The 21,160-nt window shown below is 44.2% G+C and overlaps 3 protein-coding genes across 3 annotated transcripts; 2 read left to right on the top strand and 1 right to left on the bottom strand.

Annotated features, from left to right (window-relative positions):
- LOC308040027 (E3 ISG15--protein ligase HERC5-like) lies at positions 1 to 19,650 on the bottom strand (the record flags this gene model as incomplete). Its single annotated transcript, XM_080343835.1, has 23 exons — positions 1 to 718; positions 1,228 to 1,327; positions 1,707 to 1,890; positions 2,920 to 2,999; positions 3,182 to 3,248; positions 4,259 to 4,425; positions 4,516 to 4,656; positions 7,793 to 7,960; positions 9,204 to 9,380; positions 10,522 to 10,700; positions 11,027 to 11,207; positions 11,384 to 11,486; positions 12,050 to 12,109; positions 13,427 to 13,521; positions 13,819 to 13,895; positions 14,214 to 14,362; positions 15,105 to 15,235; positions 15,818 to 15,909; positions 16,677 to 16,898; positions 17,439 to 17,515; positions 18,154 to 18,286; positions 18,953 to 19,152; positions 19,628 to 19,650. 23 exons carry the CDS (start codon positions 19,648 to 19,650, stop codon positions 504 to 506), a joined length of 3,021 nt encoding a protein of 1,006 aa, XP_080199961.1. The 3' UTR covers positions 1 to 503.
- On the top strand, positions 4,787 to 5,287 carry PYURF (PIGY upstream open reading frame; the record flags this gene model as incomplete). Its single annotated transcript, XM_080343296.1, has 2 exons — positions 4,787 to 4,961; positions 5,140 to 5,287. Exons 1-2 carry the CDS (start codon positions 4,813 to 4,815, stop codon positions 5,285 to 5,287), a joined length of 297 nt encoding a protein of 98 aa, XP_080199422.1. The 5' UTR covers positions 4,787 to 4,812.
- PIGY (phosphatidylinositol glycan anchor biosynthesis class Y) lies at positions 5,296 to 5,955 on the top strand (the record flags this gene model as incomplete). Its single annotated transcript, XM_080343297.1, has 1 exon — positions 5,296 to 5,955. One exon carries the CDS (start codon positions 5,296 to 5,298, stop codon positions 5,524 to 5,526), a length of 231 nt encoding a protein of 76 aa, XP_080199423.1. The 3' UTR covers positions 5,527 to 5,955.
- Positions 19,651 to 21,160: the final 1,510 nt, after the last annotated feature.

Here is a 21,160-nt window from a genome sequence, read left to right on the forward strand (position 1 = left end):
AATTCACAGTTTGCAGGAACAAGTCTCCTCAGCGTTACTTACTCCCCAAAAGAATCTTTAACTAATACAGATTAAAACTTCGCCCTAGCTGCCTCCTGCAACAATGAATGCTTAGCATGTACTGCATGTACTGGCTATACACTTAGTAATGTTCCAATTGCAGAATCCCCACTGCTGAAAGCTCACCAACTAAACAAGACCAGCACATGGCAGACAAGATACACATAGATGTAAATACACTTGGTTATCAGCTTGCTTCTTTGAAGCATGGTAAATAGGATTCTTATTCCTAACTTTATAATCTAACAATCAGGTAATCTGGTTTAAGCTCATTTTTATAATCTGTATAAAATCTCAGTGAATACACACACTCAAGTGTATAAAGTGCATGAAAAATAAGGCAGTGTGGAAACCAGTATATTGGAGTAATTAAGAGAGAAATATAATACGTGAAACGAGGACTTGTTTTCCTACTTTTGCTTTAAAGTGCTTCTTACCAAGAGTTAACGCAAGCCAAAATTTTCATTATGCTCTATGGTACAGAGCAACTTTTTCTTGAGTATTCTTTTATTGCTGTATCTGGGGAGGAACAAAATGCGTTGGCAAGTATTGGCAAAAAGATAGCACTCATCTGGATTTTCTACTTGAGGATCTACAATAGAAAAACTAAAATGTTCCAGTTCAGAGGCACGGATTCGATCAGACCCTGACAAAAAAGCTGAAGAGAAAAAAGAAAAACAAAAAGCAGTTAGCAAACGGAAAACAAAACAAAACAAGATGTTATCAGAGAATGAAAATTATGAGAGGAAATTAGTATAAAACATGGCTATGTCTGTAAGTTAGTTATTTTGCTTTGTTGAATTTGTACCTGAATATAATAAAGTCTCTTGCTGATTCATAATAATTATAAGCCCTCTTTTACTTTTCCTTATATAGTCTGCTCACACAAGTTGAGGCCTCTGACCAACAAGTGATAACCACAAAAGTAAGACATAAAGTAATTGCAAGGCTCAAGGCGGTCAGATGTGCTCAGCCAAGCCTCAAGGGACGGGAGGAGGCTCAGAGCTGTGTCTGTGCAATTCTTTGTGGCTTTCACTAGGAAATGGGGGGAGAGAGCATGTCAAAAGCTGTTCAGAACTAACATATTTTTCATGTGCAAGCATCTAAAATGTGTGTTGTGGGGTAGAGAAAAGGGCTATGAAAAGTTTAAAATGCCTGATATATTACCAAGAAACATCTTCTTTTTTTCTTCTGGGAGTTTATGAAACACAGCCCAAAAATTCCCAATGGTTTGATCTAACTCTTTATAGTGTATGTACTTCACATTCTGTCAAAGAGATAAAAATAAACAAAGCCAGTTAATCTTCACTATTCCCATTTTTATTTAAAGCCACAACAGTTTATCTGATAAATGTTATAATCCTGTTCATAGATATTAAAATCCTCTTAACCTCTGGAATCTGCTTGTTCATTTGTTTTCCAAAGATTCATATGACAATCCTTGAGCTACAAATTGATTCTTAATCCTATTTATTCTTGTACCTGATATAGATTTGAAACACACTCAAAGTAATGACACAAATTAAGAAAAAGAAAGTCTCTTGAGCTTCTGTTTCTTTGTTCATGACCTATGCACTCAACAAAACAAGAGGTCTGAAAAAGTACGGTCAGCAGATATGGTAGAAGTATGTGCTTGTATCCAATACCTTTTCCAGCAGATTCCAGTCAAATTCTGTGTGTCCCTGGATAACAATCTGGAGTTCTACAGGGAGAAATATCTTCCACTGCTTAGCTGGGCAGCCTCTTAAAAACCCTTGCATGAAGTCTTCAAATGGCTTCTGTATCGATTTATTGAGCACATAGTTCACATACAAGTCAACAAATTCTTTCCTGCAAAGATAATTTGAATCAAACAATGCAATAGGTGTTTTTTTAAAAGGAGAAATATAGAGAACTTTATTTCTTTATTCCAAAGGACCTGCTCTACTATAATGACTCAGTCTTTACTGAGAGAAGTCATCACTGGCAATTATTATTCACTGAATAAGCTAGAAGGATCACCACAAATAAGAGAATGCTGGCCAACATGGATTCATTTTTAGAATACTCTTTGTACTTCATGTGAACCCTCCAATGAGATCCTGTCAGACACTTCACTATTAAATGGAGCCTAGCAGACCTAAATGTGGTAAATTCAGCAAAACTCACGCTGAGTGCCCAAGAATTAACCTGAAATCAAAATAAATATTGGCACTGCTAATCAGTACAGTTTTAATCTTCTGGTTTTGATGGGGATTTGTTTAGTGACTTTGTACTTGTACAATCAACTCAATGTAAATGCTGTACTTCAACCTTCCTAAACAGCCTTTTTGTGCATCTCTGTGGGTCCTCAGATCATCTGTGTAACTCAGGCCACAGAATTTCTCTCTCCTCTGTGCTGAGGTTAATATTGACACAATACCATACTGACAGATTGCTTCTTCTCTGTTATATACAGGATACATTCCATATATGTAACTAAGCCAGAAACATTTTGCTCATAAAAAAAAAAAAAAAACAGCACCTTATAGAGGTGTAGCTATTGCTGGAGCTCCCAGAGGTGTTGTATTTCCCTGAAAATATTCTTCAGGGGTATTGTATACATTTGTTAGGAATTTCCCTGATAAGGCCAGGCATCTCTGTATATGCAGATGCCAGGAAGTCCAAAGATCCCCTTCTTATCGTCTGCTTGCACAAACACTCAATGTCTAGAGCATATGCAGCATGTACAGCAAGAACTGAAAGCATACAACCTATTGCACCAAGACCAATGGCTCAATGCTGATGTTCAATGTTTTTTAAGAGTATATGGGGATGAGTGTAGATATGCTATTTCACACACTCATAACAAGACAACAGGATAAGAAAAATAAAACTGACCTGTTATCCTTAGTGACAGGAATGTTGGCACCATTTTCTTTAAGTTCAACAGGAACCATGGAACCTCCTTCTTCCATTATCTATACAAATAAATTAAAACATTGAGTGCTATATCTATATAGGACAGACATAAATGTGCTACATCTAACATTCTTTCTTTCTGCAGGGCCTGACACAGCACTTTTCTTAGTTTGAGTTTACAGACAATTTGTGTCATTTGCAGTGGGACATGGCATGTCTGAATGGCACAATAATATCTTACCGTGAAGTCCATGTCCAGGCTCTCAAGGACTTGATCACATTCTTCATCCAAAATTCTCTGAAGGCTCCTTTCAAAAAACAAAGGGGCAAAGAGAGAGGACAAATGATCATGCAAAGCATTTTCAAATTCCACTGAAAACCATCCTTTGACAAGCAGATTTTAAATGCATATACATATGGAACACCTATACTCACCTCCATATATGGCCCTAAACTGATCTGTACACTTATGTCCTGCTGCTGCCTCGAGCTGAGGGCAAATGCCTTCACCTCAAAGGGTTCCAGGCAAGTCCTGTGCCCTGTGGGGATAACTTTACACAAAGTTCAGTGGTAGGCTTGGACCAAAGCCTTGTGAGGAATTAACTGTGGACCAGTGGGATAATCCAAGAGAACTGTTTTGGGGTGTGGCACCTGTCAAAGTGTTGCAAGCAACCTGACATTTCAGTCAGCACTAAGGGCTCTTTTGCACTTCAACACACTTGCTGCCTTCAGGAAAGGGGTTCTCATCTTCTTGGCTGTTTATAGGACTTGCATGGAATGCTGGGCTTCAGGGGCATAGCTTTATATTGGTGGCAGCAGCACCTCTCCCAGCTATACCTGCCTGAAATCTCCTTTCCCAGTGTGTAGAAACCCCACTGTGGGTTGTCAGATTTGGCACAACAGCAGCATATGGTAACACTGTGCTTGTGTGTAATATCATTGTGGAAACTGGTAATTAGTAAATCAGAAAAAACCCTCAACATTAGTAACTGAGTGCTTAGTTCTTCCACAAAGCTCAAAGTGGTTTTGAACTACATATTCACAGTGTGGACTTAAGCTCGCATGGACCAGAAATCTGTCCCCTTGTAAGCCATGGGGTCAGCTTTTTATTTTGGCGATGACAGCCCCTGTTTGAGAGCAACATTCATGCCCTGGACAAAGGCGACCTTGATAATCTGTGGCTTTTAGCAGCTCTGCAAATACAGCTGCCAGAGGTACCCCAAATATGGCCTTGAGGATCTCTGTGCGCATCCTCAAGCCAGCAGACCCGCCTCAGCCATAGCTTCCCAGCAACATCTGGGGCCTGCCTGGCTCGTACCGGCCTGCGGCTGGCAACAGCTCCTCCAGGTCGCCGAGGTCGGGCTCCAGGCCCAGCAGCTTCTTGTAGAGAGCCCTGGGGAAGGGGAAAGGCACCGTGTACCCGTTGTACAGCGCCATTCCGCACAGCGTCCCGATCTGGAAGAAGGTGCGCTGGCTGCTCGGGGCCTGCTTAGGAACAAACACACGGGGACAAGCCGTTACTGCCTTTTCCCGGGCGCAGGCTCCCTGCCTCCCCGGGCCGCGGGGCCCCCTTACCTGGCTGGGGAACCACAGCAGGCCGGAGGGGAGGTGGCGGAACGGCCCGGTGTCGGGCTGGCAGAGGGTCCTGGCGGCCACGCTGAAGAGCTCCTGGCCCAGCCCACCTCCGTCCGCTCCTGGCTCGCCCTCGAACGACACCTGCGGGCACCAAGACACCCATAGCGCTGGGAGGAGCGGCACCGGCACCGGCACCAGCTGCGGGGAAGGCGGGCGGAACGGCGGGCGGAACCACTGTGCGCGCTCCGCGGCGCAGCCCGGGCCCGACTGGCGAACGCACCGGCGCGGGGAGCGGCCATGCTGCGCGGCGGGACGGCGGTGCTGCGGAGGGCGGCGAGCGGCGGCGGGCACGGCCAGGGCCAGGGCCAGGGCTCCAGCTTAGCGCAGCCGCTGGAGCCGTCGCTGCTGCGGTTCCTGGTGTGCCCGCTCTCCAAGCGGCCGCTGAGGTGAGGGGCCGGGGCCGGGGCCGGGGCCGGGGCCGGGGCCGGGCCCTGAGCGGCGGAATGGCAGGTCTGGGCGCCCGCCCTTGGCCTGCAGCCGCCCCGTGCCGAGCAGGAGGGGCTGCCAGCGGCAAACCTGGTCATTCACTCCTCTTGGTTTTTTTTCCCTGACTTGCCTGGCCAGGTACGAAGAAGCTACCAACGAGCTCATTAACGAGGAGCTGGGCATCGTGTACCCCATCATCGACGGCATCCCCAACATGATCCCCGAGGCTGCCAGGACGACTCAGAAGAAGCCGCCAGCCGAGGGCTCGAAGGAGTCAGAGCAGTGACGGAACTGATGGCTGGAGGAGGCCTGCTCCCCTCCCTGCCCACCCTGACTGTGCTCATTCCCCTCCTGTCCCTAGCAGGCTTGTTTTACTCAGCCAGCGTCGATGAAACCTTCCCACAGGGCTGCACCAGCACCAACAGCTTGTGTTTCTACAGTCTCCTGCTCCCTGTTACAATACCGGTTTATGTGTTCTTCCACCTGTGGACCTGGATGGGGATTAAGCTTTTTAGGCACAACTAGTGTGAGGTGTTTGCTAAGCCCTGGGCTTCTCTAAAGCAGTGCAGTTTATTTAATCTAATCAGGTATTGAAGTTGATTTGAGAGAGTTCCTTCCTCGCACCAGTGACTCATCATTTCCCTAGTAGTATCTGGAACTGTATAAAGTCATGTGCAGCACCCTATTAATTACTGCTAAGGCAGATAAAGAGGAGGAATAACAAGAAGCACTAATTCCTTCTTGTGTATTCAAGTGGATTTGTAGTGGCACTAACGAAGATCTCGGTAGTGAGCATTTTTATGGGGAAGAACTTAGGAATGAAATAACTGATCTTAAATAAAAAGCAATGACAAGATGCAGCAATATGAATCTCTATTTGAATTATGAGCTTTGGTTTTGTTTTGAATTGATGTGCGTTATTGAAATGTCTCACTGTCAGAAGAATATAAAATAAATTAGTCAGATGTTTAATAACAAGACTTGAGTTAAATGAATATATTTACTTGGAGGATACCCATGTCTATATGTCCAGTAGCTGCTTGTTTGCCTTTTTTTTTTTTTTTCTTGGAAGAAATACAAAAATATGGGGAAATGACAGTTCTGCAGAAAAAATGTACTTGTGCATTTGGGGGTTTTATTAGAGTGGCCTCCAACATATTCCAGTGTCTGCTTAGGAGATCTGTGTCCCTGTACTATTTCTTAAATGTGTCTGAGTGCCCAAGTTTGATAGCCAGGATGGGTCGTCTCCATTAAAGAGGCATCTCCTGACAGGTTAGAGAAAAAAGAACTCCAACTGAGCTCAGGATTTGGTAGTTAAGCTGGCAGCTACAAATTCTGTTTAAGTATGTAGATCAACTTTCCCCTTAGCAGTATCCTCCTCAGTAGAGGGAACAGAAAATAATTTTGCTAAACATTTCAGCCTTCCCTGTTTTCATTTAAAGCAACAACAGCAAATGGAATGACAGACCACTATGAGGGTGTCACGTGCAAAGTTCTTGGTACTGTCTGACAAAATGTCTTCACAGGACACAGCTACAAAGGGTTAATGCCACAATCTATTACAAGAGTTTCTGTTTTGTGTTTTGTTACAGGGTGGTTTATATGTGTACCACAGACACATAAATGCACTGTGCCTCTTGGAAAAACTCAGAAATGTAGCACCAAGTTATACATACTGCAGACCTCAGTGTCTCTTGGCCAGATGTTAATAATCCAGTCAAATTGTTCGGGCTGTTGCTGGGCAAATAATGCTGTGATGCATGGTATGAAAGGCAGTGCCTGCAAGAGCACTCAAAGTCTGTATTCAAAGTCTGACTGTAGCTAAGTGCAGCTGTTTGTCATGGCTCCATGTACAATCGGTGGAGAGAGACTAGCTCTAGAGGACAGTACAGAGCACAAGCCTGACTGGCTCTGTAAATAAATGCCTTTTTCAGCAGATGTAGTGAGGAAGGGGGAAGGAAAGGCAGCTCTAGGAGCCATTGTGAATCTTCTCCCAAGTGTACAAGAAGGAAAAGCTCTTGACAGCTCTGCCTGGCAAGAAGGTTCACATGGAAAGACCCAGATGTTGGTAAGAGGGCACTGAGGTTGATCCTTCCCTCTGCCCAGGCATGGTGCCAGGCTCTGACAGCCCTTGGGTCAGTGATTGGTAAGGCATGTGGTCCCCGAGTTGAGCTCCGCTCTGCCCAGGTGCTGTTTTCACATGGAGGCTTTTGTAGGGTAGGGCTAGCATTGCAATACCTGAAGAAAATACAGCTGTGAGAACCTTTGTGTGGAAACCACTGACTGAAGCCACACAGAGACAGCAGCATTATCATCAGCTTTCCACCTCTCTTGCTGGCACTATCCTTCCTGTCCCTTCAGGCAGCATCTCCATGCAAGAAATGGCTTTTGTGGCTATGTTGCTTGCTGGGTCCCCAGCCACCAGGTTTTTCCACATACAGCAAACTAGCCCAGAGTCTTTAAAGTCAGCCTAGCAGTAATAGACTTCACCAGTTACCATTTTCCTGAGCAATCCTATTACATTACCCAAAAGCAACTTCATGGTAAATAGCACTGCCACTTGCATTTAACTTACGCTAACAAAGCTTGATGGCTGTGGGGAATAAGAATGTACGTTACGACCCTCCTGATTTACTCTATGTCCTCCATGGAATATGTTTCATAATAATTTGATGAGCAGTTTTGGTTTTTGCTCAGAGAATACCAAACCTCTTCTACCAATACTTCAGTAACACTGAAAATCAAAGAACACTGAAGCAGAACTAACAAATAATACAATTTGGTATCTTACCTGTAAGAGATTCTTAAACTGCTGTGTTGATGCCTTACTTAAATGGGTCCAAATGTCTTGCAGAAGACACTGCCTTTTGACTGGAAACCACCACAGCTTCATGGGCGCCACTATTAAGGGTATCTGAAGATTGAAGTAACAATGTGTTAGCAAGTGTGTTTCTCTCTTCTAAATTGGAAAAAAAAAAAAAAGCAGCCCATACTTACATCACTCGAATGGCTGGCCTGAGTGTTGCGTTCTGTAAAATAAACCATGATCTTCCCTTGTATGTCAAAGATGCATGGATACCTGCTCAGAGTCCATAGGGCTGTCTAAAATTACAAGGAAGGAGGAAAAAGACGTGTTGATTTTCTCTTACAAAATCAAACAAGTTTGGGGGTACATGTGCAGACTGGACTGCCAGTCTGTACCCTGGCAAACTCCTTTATCTCTAAAATATGCCCCTGTTGTGTACACGAACACTACACCAACAAAGGCACACTGTCTGCTAAACACTCCTGTGAGTGGGAAACCCTGACAGAGAGGCACCCGAACTGTCTGTGCAGGCAGACACTTGTGTTATAGTGCCCCAGGAATAAAACAGAGATGTAGTGATTTTAATAGCATTTTCCATAATTCCGCTAAACCAAAATGCATAGTAAAAATGTCCTGGATACCCAAGCTATGGTACATTGTTGTTAAAAACTGTTTGCTTTATTATCTGTAATACCAAAGTAGATATTGGTATACAAAATAATCTAATTCAAGGTGTTATACCTCTAGTGTGATAAGGCAGCAGCTTCAGGTAATGTACTACTTGGCTTTTGATTCTATACTGTTTCTCAAGCCTTCTCTTCTGCTCTGATTAATTGGTACAAAGTTGGTACATTAGCAGATGGAAGGTTATGAAAGAGGTAGTTGTCCTGCGAATTTCAGCCAGGCATTTTTTGCCTAAGGAAGCCCCTAATATCCACGTTTCCATTTCATGCTGCTTCCTATGACACCGATGCATTTGGTAGCTAATTTTCCCTCCTTCATGTCATCAAGAAATGAACCACTTCACAGATTGTTTTCTATTACCACAGCTTTGGTTTTAGATATAAGTAAATTGAAATGCTCAACAAAGTTTCTGCATAAAATTTTAAAGACACCTCACAACATTTCTGTTATTTAAACATAATGAAATCCAGAGCAATAAGAACTGTAGCAATCAACCCTCGTGGTGCTATTTCACACTAAACACCAGTTCAAAGCAAACAGCTGCTTAAGATGTTGGAGGACAGCTCTCAGAACCAGGGGTCATTGCTGGAAAGGCACTATTGCAGCTGCTAAAATACTGGGATGGCAAATGGCTTGCATAATTTAAAACAGCTAGAGGAGTAGGGAAAATGCATTGTCTTTGAAAGGTACTGGGCTAGAGTATAGAGTTGACTTTCGTATATATTGACTCATTAAAAATAAAAAAGAAAAAAAAAAGTGGTTTGCACTGCTGGTAAGATTTTGTACTTACTCCTCTTATATCAACGAAACGACACCTATAGATAATCTCTTTCACTTCAGGCACATAGAAGTTATTTTCTTTTACTCTGGTACCAGTTCTGGAGTTCACCTGCATTGATAACAAGCAATATGAAAATGAGTGTCAGCAGATCTACTAAGCCATGTGTTTGTGTGACAGGACAGGACTAAGGAGTAGCAAGGCTTCTGCAGAAAGAGCTCCAAGATTCTGCACAGTAGTGGAAAGATAGAAACGTTACAAGCAGCACAGCAGTCAGCAGTGAGGAGTTTCGGAAAGCCATTGAGGAAAGCAATTTCCATTTACAATGAAGATCCCTTAACGAAACTCCATCAGGAAAGGTGTGTTTCACTTTGAGTGTCTTTCATGTTGTGGGACAGTCTGAAGCTCCCTATACATGTTCATACTTCATAAAAAGATATGATTTTTAGGGGGACAGTGAAATGTAAAGCTTCAAATGATGTAAGCACTTATGGAGGAATAGGCTTGGTGCACTTTTGAGTCTACTTACCTGGATAAACACAGATTCAAAAGTCTAAACTTAAAGGCCCAAATCTGCATTCTTGGCCAAAAACATATTCAATTTTGAACAACATTTAATGACTCTCTCTGATTCATACTAAATGCACATTTGAGCTCTTGACTTTCCTAAACTTTCAACATTTCAGCAGGAGAAAGGATGGTTGTCAAGAAGAATACAGTTATTGCCCCTTCCCCTTGTTTGCATTCAGCTAAAGATGCCCTAATTCTATTGTCCCAGAAAACTTCTCAAGTAACAGGCCCTTAAAGCACCACACAGCATTACTGTGGCAGCCACACTGTGCCACGCAGGCAGGTCATCTTTTACATACTGTGAGCAGTTACTGGGGTAAGAGATCTCACCAGCAGAAAGGGGAATGGGCATGCTAGATCATGGACAGCAAATCCACAGCTCTGTACGCATCAATACATGCACTCCTCACACCACTGAAAGCATCCCCCCCCTCGACAGAGGCTATAATATGCATCAGCTCTTCATTTCTATAGAGGGACGTTCAGGCACAACGTAAGAGCAGGACTCCTTCAAAGTTATGCTGGTGTAGAGCCAAACAGATTCCTGAAGCCATCCCACATTAGAAGGCCCCATGTTCCCTTGTAAGAAGAAAACCCTGAGAATTCAACAAGTAAAAAGGATTAAACTACTCTAACTCGTACTGTTATATCCTATCTAATCAGGATCCAAATGCTTTCTCACCTGGTAGAGAATCTGCAGCATTTGCAGGGTCACTGTTTGACGTGGGTCCAGGTTGTAGAGGTTTCCTAGCCAACGTCTGACATCCTCGAGAAAGTCAGACAGGATCACCTGGGAGACATTCTGATATAGAATGACGAGCTGCTTGAAAAAGGATGTTTCTAGATTTGACCATAGGCATTCTGTAAAGAAAACAGCTGGTGAAGTATTCATCACAGGTAACATGCAAATAACTGCAATTTGTGTATTAAGCCACATTTTTTCTTTTTATCAAATGAACTAAACAAAAACAAGCTTAATTTTGCACTACAAAAATTAGTAAAATTCAGACCGAGATGATTTTTTTTCTTGTGTCTTGCTGTGCAGTCTCCATGTTTCTACTCTTACCAAATGCATTTCTTTCAGGCAAAACTATGGAGCAAATTACATCAGTGATACTAACTCTTACTTTGCAGCGAAAAATCACCAGGCATTTAAATCATTCAGTGCTATCATCATAAAACCCTACCAAGTGTTCGCAGGTTGTGTGGCTGGAGTTTTGTGATGGTTTGTGCTACCCGCCTGAGAGCATAAGAGGTGTTACACTCTCCCTGGATAAGAAAAGGCAAGATCAAGTAGACTCTGAAATTTTCAGCTGAGATGGGAGAGGAAGACAATGATGACTGTAACTTCAAAATCCCCTTTAACACCTTCAGAGGAAAAACAAACAAACAAAAACACAGAACAGAAACATGGGTTAAAAATGCAATTATGTTTTGCCAAAATCATAGACGAATTAGGTTGGCATGGAAATTCCCAAGTTTCATGCACAAATCTAGAGCTTCTCAGTGTCTGTATAGTGGGAATCTTTATATTGAATCCTTACCTCCCTGAAGACTTTTGGCACCTTGCTGACCTTCTCATAAAAATGTTGCACTTCTGCCATGTCTACACCTGAGACTTCCTTGGAAGTTTTGAAATGTTTGTCTCTATGACAAATGTAAAAAAGAACATCAAATGATGTGAGAAGCTGTTTTTTGTTACTGAGTGGATAGTTAAGCATCCTAACATCAGAAAATACTCAGAAAGTTCAGCCCTGGCTCCAGTGGGTATATATATATAATTTTGTCTGTTCTAAGAACACATTCTCACTGGAGTGTAACCTGATTAATATTCTGTCCTTCCTGCCTTGTGCAGCTGTGCACTGTTAAAGGTAGGCTTCCTGTATTCCACCCTAAAATGACTTGCACTTCAGTGCTGGGAGGAGCTATTATGGGTCCTTTGGGAGCTGTAATATTGCGTAAATGGATTATAATCATCTGTCCGATGCCACTATGGGATATTATGCTGGAATGTGAGCTTCTATAGCAAATTTCAATAGGACTGGGGGAATAAAAAACTTAATTTTAGGTTGGGCTTTGAAAAATTAAGACTTGCTTCTTGCAAATCAAATACAACTAATCTTCTCTACATACACAGGCTAAAATAACACTTTCTGGTCAGTTTACATGCAGCCAATATATTCTGTTATGTTTTAGACAGCACACACTACCTTTTTGCCAGGAAGCTTCCGTTGATGCAGGCCTCAGATGAAAAGATCAATTCGATATTCCTGACAGTAAAAAACAAACGGAAGTCAATCCTTTCAACATAAATAGCAGCTTCAGGTTTTTAATTCTGAAAGAGCAAAAACTGGGAGTACCAGTGTGTCTATACCTGAACACAATTTTTTTTTTTTTTTTCAGCACTAATTCATTGAGAGTGTTGCAGAAGACATTGTATTTGAGGAGCTAGTGATCTTTGACAAACCACCTCTGCTCTCCTGGGCTTTGTGGGGGAACCTACTCAAGTGCCCCATGCCAGCCTGTGCTGTGTGCTGGTGGGTGCTGTGATGGAGATAGCTTCTCCTGATGGGTGGGGACCTTATCTGGTTTTATTTGTTATGCAAAATAAAAGGCACCATGGCATGGGAGGGAGGAGGAACCCCTTCACAGACGGGATCTTTGTATCACACTGAGGAAAAATCCATCAGGGGATCCATTTGTTGCTGCACAAAAGCTGGGTTCCCAGCACCTGAAGGGATGCAAGACTTACTACCTGTATTCCTGGTTCTATTCCTACTGAAGCAGCTATATTATTACAAAATTTGCTGTCAGGCCCTTCCTGTTGAGATCTGGAAAGAACCCTCCCTCTCTCACCCTCTCAACAACTGCTTTCCACATGTTCCAAACTGAACCAAAAGTAGCCAGGGAAACATTTAGATGCAAATTAGCCAATACTTTTAAATGCTCAAAATCAGCAGCTGGAGTCAGACTTTCCCAAATAAAATAATCTCACACATAAGATCTGAAAAAAAGACTACACAATTGTAATTCTCAGCCATAAGTGTAAGGCTTCCCACAGCAGTATATACTTACTGCTATTGAAAATGGGTAATTAAAGAAGGGATCACTAATTTTTAAATGCTGACACACAAAGAACATTCCAGTTTGGATACTCTGAATTATGATTTTTGCATAAGGCATCAGTCTGCAGACCAAATCTTTCTCTGACATAACTTGTCACCTCTTCATCACCTTAACAACGATTCTGTGAAAGAGAAGGAAAGGATTCCGAAGACAGGCAGTACATCTGCTCTGTTCCTGCAAAAGGGTTGTGAAAGGGCTGTCGCTTATCAAAATCTCTTTTTCCTGTGCAAAAACTAGGTAAGAAGTGCTGATACAACATTCTGTCTCAGCCAAATTCTCAACCATCAGTGCCTACAACAGTGTCCAAAGAATAATATTTTTTAGAGAAATCATGTATTGAGGCAGAAAAAAGAAAAAACAACAACAACAACATCAACAACAACAACAAAACAAACAAAACACCCCTCAAACAATGAACAAACAAACAAACAAACAAAAAACCCAGCAGGTTTCTGACTTACTTTTTTACACTCTCCCAGTCTTGTGTACTGGAACTAGAGATCCATGCATCCACATTTTCATCCTTCAGAGTGGCAATTCCATTCAAACAGGAATTCTGTGTGAAATAAGTAAAAATAGCGACAAGATTACAAGTTTAGCAGATGGGATTATTTTTTTCAATCACTGCAAGAAGATTTCAGTCTAAGTATGATTAATGGTCACCCAGTACCATCCAGATGCATTAACCACAGAACAGATACATAATTGCAATACAAGTTAGTTTCTGGGTAAGCATGGAAAGAACTGCAATGCAATGAACTTGGAGCTCTAAAAGCAGGACGGAATATGCAAATGTTTCTAGCAATAATGTGAACAAGGCAAAATTAGAAGCCATGATCAGACATGCACCTACCTTGTTCTTCTTGCAGAGGACAATACTTTGGTTTCCTCCTGCAGTAATTTCAATCACCTTTTGTGATGTGTTGCTTTCTGTGAAGGAATAAAAAGATTTCCAAAGAAACATTTAAGGAGACAGTCATTATCTTCAGGGAGGTCAGTGCACAGATGTGGAACAGTAAAAAAAGCTCTCAGATAGTAGCTGCCTGTGTAAAAGTTGATTCTATGTGGCTATTACCCATGATGATAAATCAAGTAGCTAATCAAATTATCCGCTGTAGAATCTGTTGGGATGACCAAGCAAGCATGAGATATTAATGTTAGACTCTCAGTGTAAACATGAAATCATGAGAGCAAACATCTCCCTGGAAGAAACAAATACAGATTGTACACATCTACAGTGGTCATTACCCTGATGGGATTTTCCATTATTCACTGGTGAATCAATGGGAAGTGGTATCAACTGATTAGGCTTTCTTTTATCTCCCAGCTGTCCTTCTTCATCAGAACCAAATGAAAAGACTTTGTCCAAGGAGGGGACATAGACCAGGGTGTGCTGTCTGATCAGAAAAAGAAAAATGGTCATAATAAGCTAATACCACCAGGCTAGTCAGAATAAAATTTACAGATACGTTTTCAGAGTGGATAGCTGAGGCTTGTCTTTATGAGTCCTGACAGTTCAACTAGAGAATGCCTTTAACTGAAGTCTTAGGACCCTTCCTTGCATAAACATTCAGCAATAAATGCATGGACCCAAATTGCCAATGCTGTCCATTAATGTTTGTGATTTACTGTGGTTCCACATACAAAAATAAAGTGTTATGCCTTGCTAGCTACACAGCCTTTCATGTTTAAATGCAAATTCTGTGCTGCTGAGCCTGATACAAAGCCTAAGAGTTCCAGAAAGGCAAAATGAAAATGGATAATTATCACCCTCTTTTGTTCTTTCTAAGGACCCAGTGGATGGGAACCTGGTGACTTTCTTGATGCAGGTTTTTGACAGGCTTTTGCCGTTTGGAACCCAGTATACCCTCTATTTCTTGAAAGAAAAAAAAAAAAAAAAAACACAAGGGTTTCTGGTGTTCTTTGCAGCCCTCCCTCTCTGCTCAGCACGGGCTGAGGGTTCTGCTTTCACCGGGGCTGTGGCAGGAGGGTGGCTTACACCTGAACAGTGGACGATATTCTGACAGCGCAAATCTACTGGGATGCGGCAATTTGAACATCTTGGTGACTCCTCTCCCTTCTGCTCTGCAGTGATTCGCCTAAGACCTTGGCCTCGGAAGGTTACTGGTAGTTTCCCACCTGCCGCAGGCAATCTGAGAGACTCTTGCTCCCCACAGCTCAGCCACCAGACGAGGCACAAGTTCATTCCGAGTGGAGTTGTGACCAAGCTGGCCAGACCCTCCTGCTCCAAAGGTGCATACCAACCCCTCCTTGAAGATAAGAAGAAAACAACAGTATTACTGCATTATTAACAACATTCAAATGGTCACCATTGAGAGTTAGAGTCAGCAAGACACAATATGTTAGATGGGACTTGATTCAAAACATCCCTAACTCTAACACAGGTAGAGTCCACTTCACATCAAGCCTAATCTTACATTGTCTAATGTCCCAATCATCTAACTCCTGAGGAAAATGATTTAACTCCTGAGAATAACTGCCGGTTGCTTAAGAGTTTTACTTGTATGAGTAAACCCTAGTGAATTAGCTATTGTTCACATTTTCTGAAGTCCTCAATATGGTATAAAAAATAAAATGTTTTCAAAAAGTACTGAAAGTTGAACTGCATCTCTTTGCTCCAGGATTCCCATTCACCATCTCCCTGCAAAAGTTTGCATGCAGGTGACAGGAATCTGAGCAAAGGGAAATTTTCCCACTAGCTTATTTAGTATCCCTTAGGGATTGTCCTCAGACTCTGATGGAAGCAGGCGTTTCTATTGTGTTGACTTTCAGCAGCGTATATTTTCTCCGAGGGTGAGGGCCCAGATGCTTACCTTCCACTTCAGACTCACCTTGGAGAGAACTGCTGTATGATCTGCTCCACATGAGACAAATACAGTCTTCCAGTGCTCTAATGCTTTTATGTAGAATGGGCAGCCTCTGTCTGGAAAGAAGACAGTACTGCTAAAGTGAAGGAAAACTGGGGAGTCTCACACAAATAAATATTTAGAAAATAGGTTTTTAGCACTTTTTAGTCCTCTCTTACAGCAATTAATGTATTTACACCTTGGGTTTGAGTTGCTTCCTACCCTGGATAGTAACATATTCTTTCTCATAATATTCTATCTTTTTCATAGTGTTTTCTTTTCATTTACGTTAAATCCGAAACAAAACACAGCTCTTTCACATTTGCTTGCCAAAAGGTACTTGGCTTCAAAATATCTGACTCTCAAGGGTCATATATTGGACTCATTAGATCCTGCTGACTTCAAGTCCTGTCTGGCTAGGGCAACTCTGCTCTAGCCTTCTAGGTTTGAAGACAATGGCTGATTTTAATTCTTATCACACCTAGCATTTACAGAGAATTAAAGAAGGCAAAGAGGTATAAAGTGAATTTCCTTCATGCAAGATTGCCTGGAGAGAGAACAGGATTGGAAAGAGACCTATGAAACATACAGTTTTATGAGCACATGCTACGCCGTTTGCCACATAAATTCATCAGAATATAGCCCCTAAATCCCTTGTCCCTGCATGTCTTTCCTGGGTAGGATACAATAGCTCAGAAACAAAGAACTTATCCAAACATACTTTCTTCCAAAGACTTTAATGTCCACTGCTCTTCCAAAGGGGCTTGACACTCCTGAGCCAATCCTGTGTCTGCAGTAAGTTCACTGACCAGGAAAACACCCTCCTACTGCTGTTCTTCCTTACCTCTTGTGTCTCCGAGTCCCAGCTGTCCAAAATCATTCTTTCCCCAGGAGTACACAGCTCCAGAGAGTGACACAGCAACATTGTGAGCTCCTCCAGCAGCAATTTGAGCGAGTGGGATGCCCTTTAGTCTTTCCACCAGCTGTGGCTTTTGGATGAGCGCAGTTTGGCTGCTCACTCCAAGTTGTCCATGAGCGTTCTGGCCCCAGGTGAAGAGCTCACCTCCTTCACACACAGAACAAAAGAAAACAGCTCAGCCTCTCTACTTCCTTTGAGTCTCTTTGGGAGTGGGAGCAAAAATCAGTGCTGTTTTCAGAGATCTAGCTCTAAGGTGAGACCATCATTTGGAGCCAAACCCCCCGGTTTGCTTCTGATCCCTTCAGGGCAGCCCCATGCTTCTTGTGTGACTCAGGACAGCAAGAATAAAGGCAGGGTGCTGCAACCTATAAAGCCATACTTGCAAGAAGTCCCTAACCAAAGGGGTGGTCCAACTTAAGAATGAGCAAGTCTGGTGACTGCAGAATGGGGTGGGCACATCTGCTCTCCACAACACACCTTTGCAGAGGGGTAGTGCTAAGGAACTGGAGAGAGACAGAGCTGCAGGTCCCTGGGTGCTGAGAGGAAAGGGCACCGCTGATACTAGGTGCACGTTGTGTCCCCTACCCATCGATCATGACTCTCTAACAGTGTCACCACTGACACTGAGAGCAAGCTTGCCATAATGTGACTCCTGTCTGGAGGAAAAATGTGCTTGAAAGAGGCTACCTCTGGAGAGTGCCACGGCATGCTGGTCCCCACATGCTATTTGAACAATATGATGGTCTTCTAGTTCTTTCACCAGCCTACAAAAATAAGGAAAAAAAAATCAAAATAGATAGATGCTGTGCCACGAGACAAAATAAGATCTCCTGCTCACCAAGGCCTAGCATGTTTAGCAGGAATTATGTGGAAAAATATAGGTCATCTGTAAGTTGATTCACCCTGCTCTTATGCTAGGTGCACTAAGTGATTTGATTGTGGTTTGCACTGTGGGAAGATGGAAGAGTACCAGGCTCAGCCCTGGACAAGTTAACAGAAATCCCACAGCAAACTGCTGTGCCATTTTTAGATGACAGTTACCCTCCCAGATTAATTGGATGGTGGCAAGGTTCAGGTGTGCTTGGCTCTTTCACCCACAGCTTTCTCAAGCCACATGTGGCTTGCAAGTCATCTGCATTACTCTGCTATATGCTACCAAACCTTACTAAGTTTGAGAGAAGCCTGTCTCATACGCATCTCAAGCAGCTCAGAATTTGGTATTATCCTCAAAATCAGTGTACTTCTTGCTGGGTAATAAAAGAAGATAAATTTTGGGTACTGGGAAAGAATGTGTTCCAGTTCCCTCTCTACAACAGGAACATGCCTCAGTCTCTTGGATGTCACCTTTAGGAAAAGTGGGCCACCTTCTCTGACTGTTACCATCCATCCCTCCACTTCTTACCTTGTCTTAGAGCAGTGAGCTGAAGCAGTAGCCCACTGCTCAGAAAGCATCCCATCAGAGGAGAGAACGAGCATATGTGTTTCATCATGGTTTGAGCATCGCACCTCCTCATTCCTCTGCGACTGCGTGTGCTCTGCAGAACAAATAAGGACAGGCATGACGGTCACGCTAAGGCAGCAGGCATCTTAACATCTCAGCCTCCTCCTCAACATCTCTTTGTGGTATTGCTTTCACCAGGAGCTTCTGCTCTCACTACACACCCTTCTCACACCTCCCCAGCTTAATCACAACATGCAACCACAAAAGAAATTCACGTCCATTCCTTGTCATGGTCTAACTCCTTCCAGTCTCCTCCGACCGCTGCGCACTGGGGCATGTTTGAGCACCTCATACCGTGGTTCGGTATGCCCGAGAGGCAACAGCAGATTATTGCAATTCCAGCGGTTTCATCTCCAAGGACCCGACCCTGCCCACGCACAGACCCGTCCCGGAGGGTCTCACCGCCCCGCGCACGCCTCCGGTGGCGGCTCTGCCCCCGGCCAGGAGGCTCCCACTCGCGGCAGGGCTCCAGACGCCCCCGCCGCCCTCCCCGAACCGCTCCGCTCCGCTGCGCCGCTCCCGCCGGTCGGTACCTCCCGTACTCGGCGGAGAGCCGTTCGCCTGGTCCCGTCGCCCGCCCTGCTGCCGCTGCTGCTGTTGCTCCTGTTGCTGCTGCCGCTGTTGCTCCTGTTGCTGCTGCTGCTGTTGCTCCTGTTGCTGCTGTCGCTGCTGCTCCTGTCGCTGCTGCCGCTGCTGTTGCCGCTGCCGCCGCCGCCGTCCCGCCGGCATCCCCGCTCGCCGCCCGTCCGCCAGCTCGGCAGCGCTGCGTGCACGTCCGGTGGCAGCGGCGGGGGTAGCGCCAGGAACTCCCCGCCCCGACAAGGAATCGGAAACCGAAACTGGCTCCACACAGCGGCGGGAGGAGGAGCCGGCGCGGCAACTTCTCGGGATCCCCGCCGTCTGAGAGTGCAGAGCTGATAGACCCCGTACGCTGAAACCGTGTGAGCTGCTGGGCTCTGGTGAAATCGCGGCTGTCATAAGCGTCCGGGTGCTCCGGGTGGGAAGACACGGGAGATCAGAAAGCGGGTAGAAGGATTTTCCGTGTGGAAAAGGCACCCATTTGATTTCATTATTCGCCTATGAGGGTGACCTGCCTGTGACCATCCTTTATAGCTTTGTGTAAGCTCAGAGACCTTCTCTGCTGCTCCCTGTATCCTAAGTAAGAGCCCGCGCAAATTCAGAGGGGCTACTTGGCTGGCTGAAGTCAAGCACCAAGTGAAATGCCCAGTTTAGAAATATATGAACATCTAAAATCCATCTGCTTCTCACATGGTCTTTTCTATTGTCCGCTAAATCTCTCCCTGCATTCAAAGACCCTGAGAGTTTCTCTCCCCCGAAAGGCCACCTCATTCACCCCACCTCCCACTTTTCTCACTGGAATGATGCATACAGGGCCATCTTCATGATGAAATAAGGGATACACATGAGAAAAATAGATCAAAACACATAATAGTATTTTCATCGTATTCCTAACAGCTTCCACTGATGGATTAAATTCAATCTCCTTAAGAAAATTTTATGCTGCTGAATACTAAGCACAGATTTTGATGGGGAATTCTACAAGACTCCCAAGAAGCACAACATTAATCTACAGTTTATACTGGTGTTCACTGGAACACAGTAGAAAATTTGTTACTGAGACACCAGAAGCATTTATTATATTTGATGGAGCAGCCTGTGGTGCACAAAAAGGCACACAGAGGCCCCTGAGGTGAAGAAGAAGGGATGTGAAGGAGCCATGGAAGTGAGACAAGGTGAACCTGGTGCGTACAGTCATTGCCTTCACCCCAGGGAGCAGCAACCCAGCCTGTCTTTCCCAGCCACTTCCCTACAATCGCTATGGGGACCTTATCTCCTTCCACCCTTCCACCGAACATAGGAGGGTCTTGTGACCAACAAATACCCACTTAGAGCTGTGAGACCAAAGCATGAGCTATGAAGGGACACTAGAGGTCCTTCTGCACCAAAGTGTGTACTAACACCTCTTCGGGAGAAAAATACCTGCTCCAAGCAGAGGCAGGAGCACTTGCCTTGTACTTGGCACTGAAATTAAGAGATTCGAGGGGAGGAAAAGAAACACTTTGGTGTCCTTCTTCTGTCAGAGCTACATTTTTCTTCCTGCCAAGTTGACTGCTGACAGTGACTGTGTGTCAGAGAGGCTTGCTCTGGTAAGCTACTGCAGGTTCCTCAAACACCCTGTGGTTCTCTGCCCAAGAGGTATCAGTGCTCATGATAGTCTCACCAAAAGGAATATGAGGGCCCATGATGGAGATGTTTAGCAACTGGCAGGAAACAGAGGAATGAGGTGAACTGCAAATTGGTTTTCACAGCTTAAACTGGGTTTGACAAACATGTCTGTCTGTACTTTGGCCATTTCACCCCTTTTCATTAGTACTATAGCAACTTACCCATACAGGAAAAAAACAACTAAAAGCAAACACTCCCCCACAACTCCCTCCTCCCCCTCGTGTCAAGCACTTAAGTCTGGCATAGTGCTTGCTTACAAGGGCAAACCTTCTCCCAGGAGAACAGCATGTTGCGCTTCCAGAGTGAGGGGAATGGAGAGAACCAGGAAAATGTATGCAGATGCCATGATGTCCCAGGAAGAATGTCCCATGGTGGGCCCCAGGGAGCCAAGGAAGTGTGTGGCAGAGGCCCATTCCCACAATGTCACCAGCTGAATGGGCATGAGCAGGTCAGTCCCTCCAGAGTAGATTTGATAGCGTGGAGAACGTGCAGCCCCTCTTGGTCAGCCTGTCTGACTCACTGCACTTGGCTGCTCTACATGGAAAGGGACACGATGACCTGGGAGCTGCCCAGCAAGGCTCAGACACTGGCAGCACGCACTGGGCAGTGCTGCACCCCCCACTTTCACAGCAAGGAACACCTACCACCTCCATCCTTTCCT

Source organism: Nesoenas mayeri (genome assembly GCF_963082525.1).
Source record: "Nesoenas mayeri genome assembly, chromosome: 4".
NCBI classification, from domain to species: Eukaryota; Metazoa; Chordata; class Aves; order Columbiformes; family Columbidae; genus Nesoenas; species Nesoenas mayeri.